Source organism: Nelumbo nucifera, chromosome 6 (genome assembly GCF_055504915.1).
Source record: "Nelumbo nucifera cultivar China Antique chromosome 6, China Antique-T2T, whole genome shotgun sequence".
Taxonomy (NCBI): domain Eukaryota; kingdom Viridiplantae; phylum Streptophyta; class Magnoliopsida; order Proteales; family Nelumbonaceae; genus Nelumbo; species Nelumbo nucifera.
Window position 1 is genome coordinate 1,574,582 of NC_142654.1, and position 20,711 is coordinate 1,595,292.

General features: G+C 36.4%; 1 protein-coding gene across 2 annotated transcripts; it reads left to right on the forward strand.

Moving 5' to 3' along the window:
- Positions 1-2,504: 2,504 nt before the first annotated feature.
- On the forward strand, positions 2,505-16,604 carry LOC104609271 (exportin-T-like). 2 transcript variants are annotated; one of them, XM_010275539.3, is made up of 15 exons: positions 2,505-4,379; positions 4,573-4,668; positions 4,813-4,902; positions 5,068-5,172; positions 8,120-8,179; positions 8,711-8,773; positions 8,857-8,952; positions 10,615-10,779; positions 12,483-12,656; positions 12,764-12,829; positions 12,910-13,008; positions 15,001-15,147; positions 15,776-15,966; positions 16,065-16,118; positions 16,244-16,604. In XM_010275539.3, the coding sequence occupies exons 1-13, from the start codon at positions 2,655-2,657 to the stop codon at positions 15,863-15,865; spliced, it is 2,976 nt and encodes a 991-aa protein (XP_010273841.1). In that variant the 5' UTR covers positions 2,505-2,654; the 3' UTR covers positions 15,866-15,966; positions 16,065-16,118; positions 16,244-16,604. The 2 variants fall into 2 exon arrangements, with proteins under 2 accessions (XP_010273841.1, XP_088747009.1); XM_088890883.1 differs by lacking the exon at positions 5,068-5,172.
- The last annotated feature ends 4,107 nt before the right edge of the window (positions 16,605-20,711 follow it).

A 20,711-nucleotide genomic window follows, 5' to 3' on the forward strand; every position in this document is an offset into this window, starting at 1 on the left:
AAAATTATTGTCAAAGTCAGTTGTACATTTAAAATTAGGTTGCAGGTTGGTATAGAAACCAACAAAACTTTGACAATTGGCTTTACATTTCAAATTATAAAAACCTTCGCCATGTCATCAAAGGCTTATGTGGCTGTTGCCAACATGGGACTTTTAGTCCATGTTGGACACAACAAAAAACCTATATCGAAAATAGGTTTTCAGTCTCTCCCACTCCCTCTGTCTCTCGATCTCCCTCCCTTGTCTCTCACTCTCATAGTCATCTCTCAATCTTCCACTCTCTTAGATTCGGTCTGTAGCCAAATCAAAACCTCTCTCTCTCTATTGTTCTCCCTCAATATTTCTCAATCTTCTCCCTCACTCTCCCTCTCGGTCAATATTTCCTTCTCCCTCAATCTCTATCGTTCTCCAGTTGATGTAAATTTCATAGCCAAGAGCTTTTTGTGAATTTTTATCAAAATGGTGTAATAATTTTTGAACCATACCAAGTTGGTCTCATGTTCTTTTATACGATCTGGTTAATACCATATAAGTGTGTAAGAAAATAAAACAAATGAGAGAGGGAGCGGGAGAGAAAATGAAGGAGAATGATATAAATTAAGGGAGAAGGAGAGATCGACCAAGAAAGAGAATGAGAGAGATTGAGGGAGAACGATAGGTAGAGAGAGGGGATGAGATAAATTGATATAGAGAACGGAGATACAAAAACAAAAAAAACCATTTTTATTTATTTTCAAATCAAATAGTCGTTGAACAGATAAAGATGACTGTGGGTGAGATGGTGTCAGGGGGGGGAGAGAGATAGAGTGAAAACCTTTTTTTTTTTTATATATTTTCCAATCACCCAACATTAAAGGGCAATTTCAGTATAAGCTTTTTTGTTGTGTCCAACATGGATTAAGAGTTCCATGTTGACAATAGCCACATAAGCGTCCGATGACATGGTGAGGGTTTTCATAATTTGAAATGTAGAGTTGGTTGTCAAAGTTATGTTGGTTTATGGACCAACTTGTAGCCTAATTTTAAATGTACAACCTCGACTATAATTTTCCCTAATTTAAAACTAATCCAAAAGCAATGCTATTTTCTTATCTAGATGGTGGGTCAATGATCCAACTTTTCCAAGAAACCCATGGTGTCATAATTGAATAACAAATATTTAAGTGTATTTTTAATCATATTGTTACTTTTGTTAATTTTCAATTTCTATCTTAACTATGATATATCTAAAATTTAAGTAATTAATATGAAATTTTTTTTTGCACGTGCAACGCATGTGCTTAATTACTAGTTAACTTTATAAGAACGACAAAAGATATTCTAAAGGAAAAGAAAGAGAATTTAAAGTTGAAGCTTTCATTTGAGCAATTGATATGATCATATGACGGGCAAATTTGGAAAATAAATCAACTTCAGAAAAAGAGATTGAAAGGGTTTGGGGTAAGGATTCATATGTATAGAAGACTTGGAAAATAAACATATTGGTCACAGTAACTATATGGATATTTTCGACATTTTTTATGCCTCTTTTTAGAGGATTCTAATAGAGGGGGTCTACTTTTAATTATGTCTAAAAATTTAGGGGAGGTTTCAACAATTTATGCTCTTATTTATAAAATATAAAAATATATTAAAATTTTGAACTTTCAAGCTAAACTTGATTTTGTAAAGTATTTAATTGAATCAAATTAAAATAAAAAAAAATAGAATTTGAATCAAACTTTAATTTGAATATAGAAGTATGTTAGTGGAACAACGAATAAAAGGTTGTGGAATTTTTATTATATAATTGATTATCAAATGGAGTAAGATGTTTTCTTAATTGTTATTGCAATATTGAATTTGTCATCTATCCCTTCAGCTTTTCATTATTTTTTATATTGTTGAATTGTTGATTTTTGTAATGGAAATAAAAAAAGAAAAAATAAAATAATACGGGTCAGACCGGCCCGACCCAAGGCCTACGAGCCTCATGCCCAGGCTTGTGTAGTTGTGAAAATGTCACATTCGGCTAATCCGAATTAGCCTAAGGTCGGGACGAGTTGGTTCGATTGCACCGGTCTTTCTTTTTTCCTACCCGAATTCAGAAACCAATCTTCCGTAATTTCGTCAACAACTATGGATGACTTGGTCTTGGAGTCCATCAGTCTATATAAGAAAATAAGATCCATCTCTGTTATTCGTTCTGTTCTTTCTCTCATCCGCGAACGAGGATCACAGTCTCTCCCTCCACTCTGAATCCACCCCTACCCCATCCCCCTCAAAAAATAGCAAAAAACAAAATTTTCGATCAATCAAAAACCCTAATTTCCAAAAACCCAAAGAATTCTCGATCGATAACCCCCCTCGTTCCGTCGTGGTAAGTCTCATCCAATCGCTTACACCATTCAATCTGGTTCTTTTTTCTCCGAAATCAACCTCTCAATTTCCACCCGTCTCTGTCGTTGCTCATTGTCTCTCAAGTAATTCTTGCAAATTACGATCGAATGAGCATTAACTGAATAAAATCAATTTCCTTATTTGTTTTTCCGGAGATTAATTTGATAAAGAGGACAAACTAACCTCTGTAAATCTAAAATATCCACGCTCTTAACTCTTAAGGGAATAAGGGTTTAAGGGGTCAGATTCTAGGCTTTTAGATTGCTCGAACCGCCATGGACGACCTTGAAAAGGCTATACTGATCAGCTTCGATGAGTCCGGTACGATAGATCCGGTTCTAAAATCCCAAGCTGCTGCTTACTGTAGCCAGGTGAAAGGGGTCCCGTCGATCTGTCGTGTTTGTATAGAACGCCTGTGTTACACTAGTTTTGTTCAGGTGAAGTTCTGGTGCTTGCAGGCTCTTCATGAGGCTCTGCGTCTCCGGTACTCGTCGATGAGTCCGGGCGAGAAAGCTTTCATTAGGAAGTCCTTGTTTTCGGTTGCTTGTTTTGGGGGTTTAGATGATAAGAACTCGGCTAGGGTTTTAGAGGGTCCAGCATTCGTGAAGAACAAGTTGGCTCAGGTTTTGGTGACTCTTATTTGCCTGGAGTATCCGTTGGTTTGGTCGTCTGTGTTTATTGATTTTGTCCTGAAGTTGAGTAAGGGTGCGCCCGTCATTGATATGTTTTGCCGGGTTTTGAATACACTGGATGATGAGTTGATCAGCTTGGATTATCCGCGTAGTGCCGAGGAAGTGGCTGTGGCTGGGAGGGTCAAGGATGCAATGAGGCAACAATGCGTTCCCCATATTGTTCGGGCTTGGTACGACATTGTGTTGTTGTACCGGAATTCTGACACAGAGCTATGCATTAGTGTGTTGGATTGTATGAGGAGATACGTATCTTGGATTGATATAGGATTGATTGCTAACGACGCTTTTGTTCCATTGTTGTTTGAACTCATCTTGGTTGAGGGGCTACCGGAACAGATCAGGGTTGCTGCTGCTGGTTGTGTTCTAGCAGTAATTTCGAAACGGATGGACCCGCAGGCTAAGCTATCGCTTTTGCGGAGCCTTCAAATTAATCGGATTTTTAGTTTGGTGGCTGAGAATGTGGATTCAGAATTGGTTTCAAAGTTGGCAGATTTGCTTACGGGCTATGCGGCTGAGGCCTTGGATTGTTTCAAGCGTCTAGATTCGGAAGATGTCAGGAGGGTATCCATGGAGCTTTTGGATGAAGTGTTGCCCACTGTCTTCTTTATCATGCGAAACTGTGAATTAGATACGACATTCAGTACCGTTCAGTTTCTTTCCGGCTATGTTGCCTCCATGAAGAATCTTTCACCACTTAGGGAGAACCAAGTGCTTCCTGTGGGTCAGATATTGGAGATCATACGTACACAGATATGCTATGATCGTGCATACCGAGATAACCTTGATACGCTGGATAAGATTGGGATAGAAGAAGAAGATCGGATGATGGAGCATCGCAAAGATTTTTTTGTGTTGCTTCGAAGTGTGGGCCGTGTTGCACCTGATGTTACTCAGATGTTTATTAGGAATTCGTTGGCTAGTGCCTTAATATCTACCTCAGAGGGGAATGTTGAAGAGGTAGAGGCTGCACTTTCTCTTTTCTATGTCCTTGGAGAGTCTATAAGTGATGAGGGTATACGATCTGGAAGTGGACTCTTGAAGGAATTGATGCCAATGCTCTTATCTGCAAGGTTCTCTTGCTATTATAATCGTCTTGTTGCACTTGTATACTTGGAGACTATAACCAGATATGTCAAGTTTTTTCAGGAGAACACCGAGTACATACCAGCAGTGCTGGCTGTTTTTCTTGATGAAAGGGGTATACACCACCCAAATCTCAATGTGAGAAGAAGGGCAAGTTATTTCTTCATGAGAGTTGTAAAACTGCTGAAAGCAAAACTTATACCTTTCATAGAGACAATTTTGCAGGTACCCAGGGTCTCACCCCTCTCATTCTCTCTCAAATGTTTCTCTAATCTCTAGCACTTAGCATTTATAACCCTAATCCTTCTAGTTACTGTCTAGCATCTACAATTCCGCATTTTAAGTTATCAAGCATTTGTTTTCAGTTTCTTCATTTATTTTTGTTTCTTCTTCATTTTTTATGTTAACTGGTTGCCAGAGCCTGCAAGACACTGTGGCTCAATTTACGCGTTTAGATTGGTCATTGAAAGAACTGAAGTTCTCAGGATCTGAAGATGGAAGTCACATATTTGAGGTATGATTCTGTTTTCTTGTGGTGTATAAGCTACTTCATAAGTTCATATATCCAAATTGTGGAGTGTGAAAGAATTTTTAGCTGAAGGATGAGGTGCATTATTTCCTGAGCTAACAGGATTCAGTTTGTGTCAACATTTTGCAGGCAATTGGACTATTAATTGGGATGGAAGACGTACCATCAGAAAAACAATCTGAATACCTGACCTCATTATTGACTCCTCTTTGTCAACAGGTTACAGTGCAATTGTGTAATTTGTGTCTGTTGACTATGAGGAATATAGGAGCTTTTCTTTTTCTTTTTCTTCATTATCCATTTCCGTAATGCATGGAGTTGTTTGGACTCTGCATATTAACCAATATGTAATTGAAGGGTCTGGAATATTTTATGTCAAACCAGGTTGAAATGCTGCTTTTGGATGCCAAAGTACAAAACATAGAGGACTGTTCCAATAAAATTGCTAAAATCCAGCAAATAGTTATGGCAATTAATGCACTTAGCAAGGTTACACTCCATCCTTCCATTTAATTTGGTATTTGTAGGGTCTACTTTGCACATAATACTTTTAGCTAGGGATGTCTGTATAATATGAATTTAATGAAATACTTTACCTTACAGTTTCAAAAAAAAAAGTATATATATACTTTGTATATTGGGAACTGAATGCCTGTCTCATCTAGGTTTGTTCTTGAAATTCTGTGGATTTCTTTCCCTCCAAATATTTCATAGGATGGTGGCTGGAATGCTGCTCCAGATCACTTTTCCCCTTTTGGTTAACTCTATAATACTCAGCTCTGCAACAATGCTTCTAATGTAGCTGGAAAGCATCCTTTCACCCTGAAAAAACCTGTAAACTCAATCCATAATGATCTGGCCACCTTGCAACGTATGAACAGGTGGTTAGCTGATTCCGCTGCTACCCCATACATCACACACTGATCATTTTCTATCTGAAACCTTTTCTATTTAGGCTGCCTCTAGTCAGGCACTTTCCCAGGGCTGCTGTCCATTTGAGGAAAGAAACCTTGGGGGGGATGTGAGAGATCCATACTCTGTAGTCTGTAGCTTGAGAAAATCATTGTCTGCAATATGATCAATCCTCCTGAAAAAGGATCTTCAGGAAAGGACCCCCAAATTATCCCAAACCCAGACTCTGTTGTTTTGAAACTCTAAAGTAAAGTATTCATTCATAAACCCAGATTTTGTTATCATTTCTGCATGTTTTGGGCATTTCATTGTTTAGTGGCCTCATCATGTCTGTCAAACCTTCTATTTTCCAGTTCAAATTTCTTCTCAGACCTGGATTCCAAATTACCTGTCAATTATGACTCTCAATTCTCAAAGCAGTTAGCCACGGGTTCATGTTTCTAGCTACCAGGAACATTGAAGGGAACTCCTCCATGAGAGGGTGGTTGCCACGCCAAGTGTCCCTCTAAAACCTCATCCTAAAACCATTTCCTACCTTGCATCTAATCCCCTATATGAACTCTCAGTAACTTTTTTCAATACCTATCTATGTTGAGCAATCATAAGAACCACTGGCTATTCTGGCCTTCTGGGATCCCAATCAAGGTTTCTCAGCCCTTGTCTACTATTCTGGGACCACAAATCATCAGCTTTTGATCTTCCAATTCCTAGTCTACACCATCTTGTAGGAGTAGAAAACTTTTCCCCAGTCTGCCACATGGATTTTGGCTTCATATTTCCACTCCCCCCAAGGAAACTCTCTAACATTCCTTTCTAGATGAAGGCCATTTTTGAAGGACTTGGAAAAGGAGCCATAAAATAAATTGGAAGAGAGGAGAGGATGCTCTTCATGAGAATGATATTCCCACCCTTAGATACCTTGAGGTCCTTGATCTCCAAGATGCCAGCCACATGTTAAACCTACCAGAATAGGTCTCAAATTACCCTTGAAGTACACTTTTCCCCTTGGTTATAATTCTTTGTCAACTATAGATTCATTTGTGTTGGTTTGGACAGTTTTCTAGAATTTTCTAATTTTGTGTTATCTATAAAAATGTATTTTAATTTTAATTATGTGTTGTAATTGTGATAGCCTTTAAAGATAGCACAATTTCTTTGTACTCACTGTTTTCTAATTCAATTGACAACCTTATCAGTAGTGTTGTAACTCATAATTCTAGTGTTCTTAGGAATTCCTTATTTGATCCTTCTTTTGATCAATTTCTTCATGTATATCTGGGTTTGACTATGATACTGGAAAGACATGATACCAGAAAAACTTATAACCAATCAACTAGTATCATAAAAAACTAACCAATCAGGTGGTATTCATCAAAATTTATGGGGGTTTTTGATTGGTCAAAGCTCTTCCTGCATCATTTCTAGCATCATAGATTTACCCTATATATTATAACCTAGTTATATGTTTTGAATGGTATTGTCTCTAATTGCAGTGAGATTAGTAAGACACCAGGTGGGAGTTCTAGTTTACAACTTACTAATTCTCCCTCTCTCTTTCAATGAAAAAAAACTGGAATCTTGGTTTCTTGCTAAAATGAGGATGCCTTGTCATCAAGGGTCAAAGTATCAATATGATACATATCCTTATTGGTGGACTTGGATATGCTTGGATATGCCAATACACACATGGTTGGGGGGTTTTAAAACTTTGGGATGATTGAAGGCATAAAAAATAAAGATCATCAGTCTTATTGTTATGCACTGATACCATTCGATATATACCAATATTTTGATCCTTACTTGTCATAGGAGCCTTGAGGTGTCTTTTAAGCTGCTATATGTTCATGAAGCAGAGACCATTAAATGGGTCCCAAAATAAAGATTTCCTACTCCAATCAGATATTAGTATGATTAACCTAAAATATGCTAAGTTGTAATATAATTGTAATTATCAAAAATTTATTATTTTCCTTTTATATTTTATATTGATTAAAAATGCTTGTTTTCCTTCTTCAAATGGGTGTGTGAAATTCCCCATGCCATTTTTATATCTCCATGTCATGTAAATAATAGAGAAGTTTCATTGACATGCCTAAATCTTATGATAATTGTAACTTGGATGCAACCCATTGGATCCTTCAATATCCCTTTTCTCCTTGCCTCTATCTATTGCTGCTGCGCCTCTCTTTATTTTTGCCCTTCCTGGATTGTTTTCAGATTTATTTCTTTCCTTGAAATCTTTAGATGTATAACTAGGTGCTAATTAGATAATCATATTGACCGGCTTTATTTTTGTTTTATTTAGGAAAGATTGTATTTGTGTTTTAATCATTAAAGAATGGTTTGCACACATACCAATATTGTTGGAATTAAAAGAATTGGTGTGATTTTTTTTTCCTGCATGGATGCTAGCCATGTTTCTGCATGAGAAGCCCTCTATTGTGGAAACCATCTTAGGGATTTGTTGTATATGTTAGATATGAAAATATGGTTTATATTAATCACACTTATGTTTGTTATTTAGGGATTCAGTGAGCGTCTTGTAACTTCTAGTCGCCCTGCAATTGGTATAATGTTCAAACAGGTTGGTCTTAGAGATCTTTTTTACTTTATATTTTTGAAGGCAGATGCTTTATCCATTATCAATGTGTACAAGTTCCTTCAAGGGTTTTTTGTATCATTATATTTTTTAGTTATTCCTTTTTCGAGAAAAAGTTAACCAGATTTCATTTAAACGTTAATTCATGGACTTTATATCAAAACAAAAAATAGTTCCTAGGCAATAATTAATGCAATGTAACATGTGAAAATGATTCTTATGGCAACCACCCTTGTTAAATGCATGAATGGTGGAGATGATTCGCACCTCTTGTCATCTATTATCAATCACGTTGATAAGATTGACCTTCATGTTTTTCTGGGTGGCTGGGTATGGCTGTAGTGCATTACTTACTTCCTACATCCTTTGTTAATGACTATTGGATCTTATCCTACTGTCCCTGCTTTTTTTCCCTCTCCTTTTTCTTTTTTTTTTTTTTGTAACTTTTAAACAGTAAGAAATATGAATCTATTAACATAATGTTTAAAGTTCTTTAATTGCTCCTCCTTGTTCTAGACACTGGACATTCTCCTTCAGATTCTTGTAGTGTTTCCAAAGAATGAGCCTTTGCGGAGTAAGGTCAGTAATATACATGGTATTCCTCTATTCAGATATTGTATTGATACAACACCACATCTAATTCTAGCGTTTTACACATGTAGGTTATATCATTTGTTCACCGCATGGTTGACACTTTAGGAGAATCTGTGTTTCCTTGCCTTCCTAAGGCATTGGAGCAATTGCTTGCTGAATGTGAGGTACAGTGAGAGTGCTTTACTTTTTTATCTGCTGAATTTCCACTATGGTAGGACTTATGACCAGATGAAAGCATCTAATTTGCATAATTAAGTTGAAGGTGCTGGATGAATGAAAATCAATCATCCTCCATTTCTTCATTTTCTTCTCCTCATGAATCTCTGTTTACATTATGACCTTTATTAAGATTTGTAGCATGTTACCTATATTTCATGTTTAGTTGTATCAATTGACTCCTTTCCCCCCTTCTGGCAGGCTAGTTATATTAGCAAGGGCAGTATGTTCCATCACTAAGTAGTAGTGGATATAGAGAAACCAATAGAAGTATATGTTATGTAAGAGGTTGTCGGTACACCATCTTTTTTTTTTAATCAGCTACATCAAATTAGAATTTGTTAATATGGAATGAGAAGAAACATTGGAAGCTTTCAAAAATTGGAAAAGGTTAAGTATAAAGGAACCACAGGCTGACCAAACTTCACTTGCAAGAAAACTGGACAATGGAGTTAGATCATTCGGGCATTGTCCAAACCAGGTCTGCTCTGTCTTCCTGTCCTTACAATCTTCTAGGCTGTTTTCTGATATGGGAATCCACTTATCCACATAATGAGCACTTCATGCCGGATGCCAAGGTCCTAGTTTCTCTTATTTGGTGTCTGAGATTTCATGGACCACATCTCTAAGGTTGTGTTTGGTTTGAAGGAAAAGGTAGGAAAATGCATAGAAGGTTTATATGGATTTCCCTACTTTTCCCTTCCTTTCCTTAGGAGAGATTAGTTTACCTTTTGTGAGGTTTGAAGATCAATTGGCTGATTGTCTTACTAAAGGTGTCTCCAAATCAAAGCTTTACAACAATTTGAACAAGCTGGGCATGACAAATATCTATGCTCAGCTTGAGGGGGAGTGTTGAGAGTGTAAGGGCATTTATGTCCTTTCATATTTTTTTTTTGTATTTGGGTGCCTATTCAAGGGCCCATTTGTAATTTTCTTCAATATGTTAAGTAAAAGATTTTAGAGTGTGAACAGTAACACACCACGGCAAAAACCTCTTCTTCTTCTTATTTCTGAATACTTCAACTCTTTTGTTCTAGTAGGAAATTGTATCGAATGATATTGTTTGATTATCAGATTTATTTTTATCCACTACCATCTAAGAGGACTCAGAAGTACATGCAAACTATTATGGGGAATGTGCCCTTCTGCAATAAAATTTGTATGGAGTGAAAGGAATGCATGAGATTTTGGGAGCAAAGCAAGCTCAGAGGATGTTAAGGAGATTGACAGGCACTTCCAAAAGCCGTTTTGAGGGGTCCTCCTGTACAGTTCTTTTTTTTTGATTCAGATACTCTTTTTTGTAAACAGCAATTTAAATCAAATCTAGCTTGTATATTCCCAATGTATGGCTCCTTGATGTACATTGCTGTATTTTTGTTCTTATATAAAAACTATCGGTTTAAAGTTTGAAGAGATTGTTTTGTTATGTATGCCTACATTTCTTTACAGACTAGAGAAAGAGCCATTTTGTTGATTTGAACTAGTAGAACGATAATACTTTTTATAACTTGGGTTGGCAATATATTTTTCTACAGATTACTTATAAGTTTCTTGTGCCTATGAAATCAACTATTTGGTTTTGATTCTGGAAACTTCATGATGTATTGCAGCCAAAAGAAATGGTAGGTTTTCTCATGTTAATCAATCAGCTTATTTGCAAATTCAATACCTTGGTGGGGGGCATACTGGAGGAAATATTTCCCACTATTGCAAGCAGGGTCCTTCATATTCTACCAAGGGATGCATTTCCTTCAGGACCTGGATGTAATACTGAGGTATGCTATTAAATTATATTTTTATGAATTGCAATTAAGTTATTCAGTAAGGCATAACTCCATAGAAGATATATTTTTTATAATAAAATAAAAATTCATTGGAAAAGAAAAAAATATATGGATAGAGAACTAAGAATGACCAAAGGTGGAGATGTACAAGTTACTCTCACCTCTCCCAACCAAAAGCCAATACTCCCTACCAAATGCACCACCTCCCAACATACTTTAACAAATCCATAGAAAAGTGAAAGCACCCCTGTCCACCACATTCCACTCTCATCATCTGACAATAACACCAATAAGAATCATTGATCATTAGAGTGCAACGTATCTTTCTCAAGTTACTACTTACTAGTGCTCTTATCCTTCATCATAGATTCTTCATTTAACACCTCTGAATCCCACTGCTATTAGGTTTGAAAATATCTCTGATAGTCTCCCCTTTTGAACAAAACTCCACTCTCAATCTGCCTATATGAATCTCAATGCATTCCTCCACCCTAGAGTCTACATCAACCTCAACTTCTTTCTTTCAGGACATCATGTCTTACTGGCATCATCTCATTATATACACAGGGTTACAGAATTAGAAACCTGAGCTTCCAAGGCCTTAACCCAGTTTTACTCATCATGCTCTTCAACTTACAAGTTTCTCTTAACCTATGGAAGATAAATTCCAGCACCATCTACTGATCTACATAGTCTACATTCAAACTAATTTCTTTCTTCAACTACTCCAACCCCTCCAATTTGAGTAGAATTTTTTTTCATTGAGAATGCTGATACCACAAGATTCATTACCTTTTTGCCAGATCTACTCTTTCTACTGAAAGATAGATATATATAAAAACATTATACATACATTTATATACATATTACAATTTACAAAATGCCATTGTACATTCGTTGTCAAAGTCACAGCAGTCATCTCCAAGCCAACATACCTACGGACCATCCTTTCATCTCAATAATCTCCAACTTTACATCTTTCTGCCTCCTTATGTTACCTCTTTCCAAACTACTTAATGGACTCTGAAGATGTTGATTTAAGACTTTTTATCCTCTCCTCTTCTAATTTTAAAAAAGCACTTCTCTAGCTTGTTCCTCATCTCCTAAAAGAAGACCCATCCCTAATTTCTTTCCTACCTCTATTTCTGTATCAACCGCTTTGTTAAGATTCACATACTTAACTTTTACCAACTACAGCAGTCACCTTTATATTCCTCCTCCATGTCCTCCAACCCATACATTGTCAACAGTTGGTATAGCTCTAGACTTCACATCTCTTCTTCCTTTCCAACTGCACTTCACCTTAATTCCCAAATCCACACTATGCCCTGCACTTCTGACATTTAGTGGGGTTGTAGAGGGAAAATCCACCAAATTTTCTTGACAACTCCAATTGTTTAACATACCATAAAATTACTAATAGTTAATGGCGTTGCTGATTTTTCACTCTCTTTGTTGTTTAACATACCAAACTTTCTTGACAACTTCTCTTTAGTAGATCCTTTCTTTGGGGAAAGGAAGAAGAGAATGTGGTGCCATTTATTAAAGGTTAAACTTTACTTCTCTATGATCTCTCACCTATTCCAGAGGCCAGTTATTTGACACTAGAAGTTGGTCTGATATAATCTGCATTTGGAACAAAAATAGTAATGCTTTTCTATTTGCAAACTAAGATTTTCTGTATTGTTTTGTAGGAAATCCGTCAACTGCAGGAGCTTCAGAGATCATTGTACACATTTCTTCATGTAATGACTACTCATGACCTGTCTTCAATATTCCTTGCTCCAAAAAGCAGGGGCTACTTGGAGCAAATAATGCAGTTACTCTTGTACACCTCCTGCAATCACAAGGATATTCTTGTGAGAAAGGTGCTTATTATAGTTGTTACTCATTACAATTTGATTTCATGGTGTGTACATGGTTCTATTCATCTATTGAACTAAAACCTAACTTCTTCACTATCTCCACTACTCAGGCATGTGTGCAAATTTTTATTAGACTGATTAAAGACTGGTGTGCCAGACCTAATGTTGAAGAAAGGGTAAGCTTCTTTTTATGGTCTTTTTGTTTTGTTATTGCCCTTTCTTTTGGTTTCAAGCTAAGCTGATGAGAATTTCTTAGGTACCTGGTTTCCAAAATTTTATAATTGAGACATTTGCAACGAACTGTTGCTTGTACAGCGTGCTTGACAAGTCTTTTGAGTTCCGTGATGCCAACACTGTAAGATCTTATGCTATATATTAGTCTACAACTTCTCTGTGTTTAGCTGAACACTTGATACTTATTTTATCTCATAATGACCCATGATTGATTTTTCATGATAAACTAAAATCATAAGATTTCTTCTGTATAACAGTAACATGTGTAGCTTTGATACAGACACAGACACAGACACATGTAGATGGGAGCAACATTTCCAATGTAGTGTCACAGTGCATGCATATTTGACGGCATTGTCAATGTATACCGACTCTAAATGCTTATAAAAATACATATACTGACTGAAGATCTATCGAAAAACATATACAGACTGTAAAAGCAGAATCTAATCTCAATGTAGCTCGTTTCTTTCATGTTCTACCTTCTGTCTACTTCCATTTGAAACTTGCATTGCATGTTTCAACAGTGTAAGCATGCCTATATAAGATTAAATTATCTATACAGCAGTTGGATCTGTTTTTGCTGTAGGTACATGCATATGTTGAATAAGACTGGTTGGTAAGATTCTGATCTAAGTGTTAGTGTAATCTCACCAAATAGAGTTCTGGATGGTCAATTTTTCTCCCCTGAAGTTCTAGTGCTAGTTTATACCTAACAGGTATGAAAATATGGATCTGGAATTTCCCAAAAAAGGGAAAATTTTGGATATGATCCTAAAGGATTCCCTACCTATTTTTTTTTTTTAGAAAATTAAGAGAGCAATTTAAAAAAAAATATATTTTTTTACCAGGAAGGCCTAAGCCCCAAAAATGACTCTAGTTATGGTCTAATTAGGGTAGATCCCGATCAGGGTATGAGAGTGGAAGGGGTTAGGCACTAACCCTCATGTGGGAGAAATTCCAGCTTCTACTTGGATCCAAAGAGCTCTAAAATGAAAGATAAGAGTGCTTGATTTAATCGGAATGGTCTCCTGAGTTTTTTCAACTCCTGAAAAAGCCAAAGGCTAAACTTAGGAAGTGCTTGATTTAATTGAAATGGGCTCCTGAGATTCCCACAAACAATTTTGTACTCTAGCCTAACTGCAAATTCATGTGAAATTTGGAAAAAATGCAATATTTGCAAATTTTATGAAAACATGCAATTTATGCAAACTTAAAGAAAAATCAACAAAAATCAGGATTTTTAGATCTATGGTTAGTGGATGAAAATATGATGCATGAGCATACTATTGAATGAAAATGATGCATGGGCATGTTAATAATCCAAACAAATCACATTAATTGTTCTACCACGTCCATTGCTTGTGATAAATAGTAAAAATGTCCAATTATTAGAAAAGTAACTAATTCAAGGTTGACAATATGGCAATCCGCACATTATTTTATCTATCTAAGCATGCTGGGAATCGAGAAACTATCTATAGAAGAATTACAAAAGCCAACCTGACAATATGACCTACTTGTCCTATGACAGAAAAATGACCAAGTATAAAAAAATGCAACTCTAGCCTATTTTAACATGAAATTTCTTATGAAAATTCAGTTCAAAGGGCCTCAGTTGACCATCATCATGGCATTAATTATATAAACAGAATTAAGAGAGAAAAACATTGGGAGTCATGTAATAAAATTAATCAAACTTCAAACACCCAGACGGCTCCAAATGATGATGCTATGAATGGCTATATCATTTATCTATCTGGCTGAAACAGGAGAAGCCATCTAGACAGGCTCCGAATGGCCTTGTTTAGGGAATCTCTTTTCTAAATTCTAATGTTAATTATTAAAAGGGAATCCTTTCTTTATATCGGCTTCCTTTTTGTATAGATCATTGCAGCATTTATGTTTTAGATATCTTTTACCAATAAAATTGTTTTGGATATCTTGTTTATCAGGAAAAACAATCATGTGATTGATTGTTCATGGTGCTAGTTTTATGGATGATTTTCTGCTGTGCATCTTAGAAGTAGTTATACATGAAGTCATTGCTTACGCAGAATGTTTCTCTATATTAATTTAGATATTGTTTCTTTTTCCCGATTCTGAGTGGCAGCTTGTTCTATTTGGAGAAATTGTGGTGGCGCAAAAGGTCATGTATGAAAAGTTTGGTGATAATTTTCTCATTCACTTCTTGTCCAAAGGTTTTCCGAGTGCGCACTGCCCACAGGATTTGGCTGAGCAATACTGTCAAAAATTGCAGGTATACGAAACAGAAATATTCTGTGTATAATAGTAACATAATCTGTACTGATAAAAAAAATAGTAACAGAATCAGTAGCTGCTTGCTTCATTTGTGTGGTGTGGACACCTTGTTCCCGAACTTGGGAATTACTTGCAGCTGCCTTGCTGTAAGTCTTGTTATCACAGGATCAAATAAACACTTTTTTGGGGGTAGTACAAAGTAGGTAACGTTAGTTGGGTGGTAGGCTGAGCCCACAAACCTAGCTATAGTCGAACTATTGTTCATTGAACGTTGTCAGAAATCCAACTTTGTATGTGGCATTGAAGAGTTTAAGAGGCCATTTTATGCTTTGTTCATTTACTAGGATGTCAGTTGATGGGCATGGTAAGAAATTGCCAACTGTCAACTGTCAGAAATAAATAGTTGGATCAATGAGCATAACCACCAATTACTTGTGTATGGGCATGTATATTCTCCTTGACCAGCTATTGCACTAGTTCGAGTTAGTTAACTACTAGAATGTAGTTGACTCAGGAAACAACCTGCATTGTAACCAGTTTAATATGGTTGAACAGATCCAACTTAGATATTATTTCCTTCTAATTTGCTGACCTATGTTCTTAAATTTCCATCACTTTGCCTACAGGATAGTGATATCAAGGCACTGAAATCATTCTATCAGTCACTCATTGAGAATTTGAGACAACAACAGAATGGAAGCCTTGTCTTCAGATAGCATTGTCGTGGTGTGTTTTCATTGGATTACAAAGTATTTGTTTGATACTCTGATTCTTGGATTCTTCAGAGGTGTCGGTACTTTTAGTTTTTAGTACAGAGGTGGGCAATACATCTTATTTATTAGTCTATGGTGTTTAATAACCTTTTTTTTTTCCTGGGGTTTTCTTTTGCCATTCTCATCTTGGAGGATATTGCAGGGTGTTATTACTTTCTATGTATATAGTTCATGCGGCCATCCTATGGACAGAGAGGTATGTCTAATTTCTTATTATCCCTTTCTGAAGTTGAGATGAATCATGAAACTGGCTTCTGCCTAGCCTGAGCTAGATTTTGATCAACCACCTAATGGTTGGCGTTTGTTTATTTTGACCAACAGGTGTAAATTTCCGGGAACATCTGAATAGGAAGAAATGGGGGGAACAACCCATTCAATGTATAGAAATATGATATAGTTGAGGTTTCAGCAAGAAGGTCGTTTGCAGTTCATTTTGGCTTAGGAAATCATTTTTTCCCCTTCATATTTATAGTCTAGTTTGGGACTCTGATGCCTGAGTAATTTTTTGTTCAAGCAACCATTTAGGAGTTGGGTCTTCGTATGGGAGATGGAAAGATAAGAAAGAATGTCAATTTCTACGTTGCAGTTGTCGCATTCATGTTTTATATTATAATATAATTTCTTATTGGTTTTTACTGGGGGCTGAAACACACACAAAAAAAAAAAAAAAGAAAAAAGAAAATGCTCAATGGGAGCAGCCAGATGTAAGCTCTCCAGGAGTTGTTTAATAGTTCTGTCAATGGGATGGTTCTACCCGACTGGTTGTTTCGAAATTCATGTTTGTTCCGAACTGATTATTGTGTTAATAATACACAAGGGTTTCTTTTATTTTTCTTGTATATTTTTTTTTATGTTTAGAAGGGTAGATTTCATAGACAATGTATAAGATAATTTTAGTTAAAAACACTTGGCATTTATTAACATATATAAATAATTTTTTGTTGTTTACTGTCATTTTTAACTTATGAAAAATCAGTTTTTAATTTGATATAGTATAATTGAATGATCTATTGGGTCAGAGCCGATTATCCCAATTATTGATCGGGATGGTTCTGGGTCTATCATTTTGTCCCGATTAATAATCTCAGTTTGGGACCGACATCCCGTCCCCACCCAGACCCAATCTATTGACAACCCTACTGCTTAGGATCCCGAGTGATCTGTCAGTCAAGATCTGCTCGAAACATGAGTATCATCACATGGAAATGTTCTTCAATGTATGATTTTTTATTCTAAAAACAAAATGAATTGCCAATGTTCTGAAGCAATCCAAAAGGTTTTCTTTCCCTTTGATTGTACCCCAAAAAAAATCCATAATAAAGGGTTTAAATTTTGGAAGGTTTGGATTGAGGAAAAAAAACCGACACATAATTCATGTTGGGCCTTAGTCTAGTTATGGGCTCCAGTCCTAGGGTGAAATGTGTGGACATGGTTCATATTGGAACGACGGGTTAGAACGTTTTTTGGCTGGGGGATCTCAACTCAAGGAAAGTGTATTTATTGGGTTTTGATTAGATAGAGGCAGGCAGGAGTGAAGAGTATATGGTTTCCGTCGTCTTTATGTTTCTTGCCACTTGCCAGGCCTCAGTTACGGGAATCGGGAAGTGAGAGAGCCTTGGAAACACAACTGACTACTTTGAGGATAAAAATCTCACAAGTTGTGGAATCCCTACAGGCTACAACCGCTGGTATCCATTCGATATTCCATGTTGTTCCTGTTTACCCATTTAGTTTTTGTGTTATGTCGCTGACTCGCTATTATGAATTGAGAGCCATTCACTTGAGAGCAAGTGGAAGTACGGTTATGATCTCTAATGATCCAAAGTATGGAAGAGTGCAGAAGATGAGACCTTTTTTACCGAGTGTGTCTCCGGATCGGCAATTTTTCAGTGTTGTGCTTAATATATCATACCTTTCTGGAATCATAGTTTTACCATGTTTAATACTAAGCTTTAAAGTCTATTGTAATTTGTAACATAAAATGAACTTCCATACTGGATGGATTATGATGAATACTAGCTGATTAGTGAGTAGCTGTCACTTTTTTATGGGTTCATGCATTTCTCATATCATAATGGAACTTGTCCAAATTAAAAGATCATGTATATACTTATAACAAGATATGGAGGGCCATAGAGTCTTAAAGGGTAAAATTTATCACAAAGATCAAATTTATGATGCCAGAGAGGTATGATAGTGGAAGTGCTTTGACCAATTAAATCCCCCTTTCCCTTTGGATTTTGATGAATACCACCTGATTGCTACCATATTGGTTGATTGGTTATATGTTTTTCTGGTATAAACCTTTTTTAGAAAAAAGGGTACGAATCGCATGGTTTTGTTGTAGGCAGTTTATTAAGACCAAGCCAATCCAATATACAAACTCCACAGGCCCAAACGATATATATTTTTCAGCAGTACGTTCGTGTATCTCTGTTCCACTGTGCATTTATATAGATCTCTTGTAGAAGTGGTGGTCTTAAGTATAGCAAACGATAAAAAAATAAAAGAAGCCATTAGCCAATCTTGGTTCCAGCTATCCGGGTGTTGGGAGTTGAGAGGGGGAGATTGGATTTCCACCTAAGTACCTAACCATTCGCATTTTTTTTCCTCACATAGTGAATGCTTACAAGTGTTTTGTTTTTCTAGAAGGGTCAATCAGAAGAGTTGCACCCACAAATTAAACTATCCCTAAATCTCTATACCAATCGGATATATTAAATTTCCTTGACTGTCCATTCCAAAAATTGAAAATAGGTTGAGGTAAGGTTCATCATTCTTTTTTTTTTTTTTTTTTCCGCTACTAAACTTATTTTAATTGATAGATGAGGTAGGGTTGATCATTAATGCATGGTGTTATGCTGCCAAATTCCAATAGCGAATTGCTTCCATTCAACCCTATTAACTTGTCACTAATTGGTGCTTCCTCAACGTAATGAGCCGTGGCTGCTGGGTTGGTCATGGGTAGAGCGGCCTGGTCGTCTCTGAATTGACCACCCGGTTCATTCAAACAATAAAGAGTCAATATCGTATGCACAAAATAGTAAATATATCTATATACTTAATTAAGAAGAAACTTGAAACGATTATTAAATGACAGAGCACAAAGGCACAAAGATGATTATTTAACAATACTTTGACCAAGTCAACAATTTGGAAAGCCCAGTTATTTCAATAATCACAGTTGCCACAGGTACAGTAGTCCAAACAGTTGGAGTGTTGGATCCAATATCCAATCGGAGCCTGAAAACACTGATATTACCTGTTTCTTTATTTCTTTTCACAACTCAGAAGGGCCGCACCAACACATGCCCATGCCCTCAGTACTTCACTACCTCAAACTCAAAGTCAACTTCCATTCTCCAACATGGGGATATTACTTCATGGCAGGCGCCACCCTTCCAACTAAGTGTAAAAGATAGCCAGCAAGGCAATGGAAGTTATTTTAAATTAAAAACTCCCCAAAAAACGACTAGATCGCTTATGTGACACAACTCCAAAGCTTTTAGGCTGACAGATTTTAGGGTTCTTCAAATCTTTTTTTTTTTCTTTCTTTCTTTTTCCCCCTATTTCTAAGTGATCCGACTACGACTAGTAAACTTGTTCTATATGATCATATATTGTTGTCTCTGTCCTCCACCCTAACCCAACCCCATCTCAAATCGGGCACTCATTTTTCAACCCTAACCCTAATAAGTAACTAACCAAATGTCTTGGGTTAGGTGATCGGATTAGGCTTAATTGAGCACAATCAAGTTGCAAACCCCTAACATCCTGCACTGTTTTTCTTCTTCATATAAACCTTTTATTACGTCAAACCAAATCTCCGTCAGTAATTTAGAAATACTATACTAAATCTTCTAAGACACTGAATTGTCAATCTAGCTGTTAATGTGCCCTTGTCCTCTCTACTTTAATTTGAGAGCTTGAGTTTCTTCTACCTCCTTGCCTGATTGGCATCTTCGCTCCCGCCCCAATAAAAGAAAATCTACGTTCGTTATGTATGCTATTGGGGGGGCACACAAGACAAGGGGCCTAGACTCAAGAAGCTTCCGTACCATCTTAACTGTCAAAATCAGAGTATAACAAAGAAAATAAGGATATATTATTAAGAGACAACTATGAAAGAAAAAAAATATTAGAAATATCACCAATGAATCTTATTGAAACCCAGCCAATTACGTCTTTAGAATTAGAAGTTTTCTGATTAATATCTTTCTTCTAGAAGGATGACTTCATTGTTCTTGAAATTAATGTACCATATTAAGATACTCCTTAATTTTCTTTTTTCTTTTTTTTTTTTTTTAAAATGGGTAGGCAGCAGGCACCATATCATGATACTTTAGAAGCAAAAGCAAGAAGAAACTAGCAGACTTTCTCACCTATTGATAATTTTGATATAGATCCCCCCCCCCCCCCCCCCCATTCATCCATTATCCATATATAATTTCTTGTAGTCCTCTTACATCCTGACGTGACACCATTTATTTGCCTAATTGTCAACAAATGAAGTAACTAGACAATGGATCGTAACACCCACCAACAAGTCTACTGCTAGGAAAAGCTTGATTTTCTTGTGAGAAAAGCCAATAGTTAATTACCAAATTTCATCTTATTATATCTGATTTTTCCACCCGCTAAGAGAAAAATAATGTATTGTTTATTTATTTTTGCATGAAACAACTCTTAACTTGCTTGATATGCTGCAGGCAATTGCATTATTGATTGAATTCTAGAGTGGATGGAATTGTCCAAGAGTGGTCTCTTGGTCTATGCTCTTCAGTCAGTC

Coding starts and splice junctions, on each gene's coding strand:
- LOC104609271 (XM_010275539.3), top strand. CDS start 2,655: ATGGACGACCTTGAAAAGGCTATACTGATCAGCTTCGATGAGTCCGGT. Junction 4,380..4,572: donor TCATAGAGACAATTTTGCAG/GTACCCAGGGTC, acceptor ACTGGTTGCCAG/AGCCTGCAAGACACTGTGGC. Junction 8,953..10,614: donor AATTGCTTGCTGAATGTGAG/GTACAGTGAGAG, acceptor GATGTATTGCAG/CCAAAAGAAATGGTAGGTTT.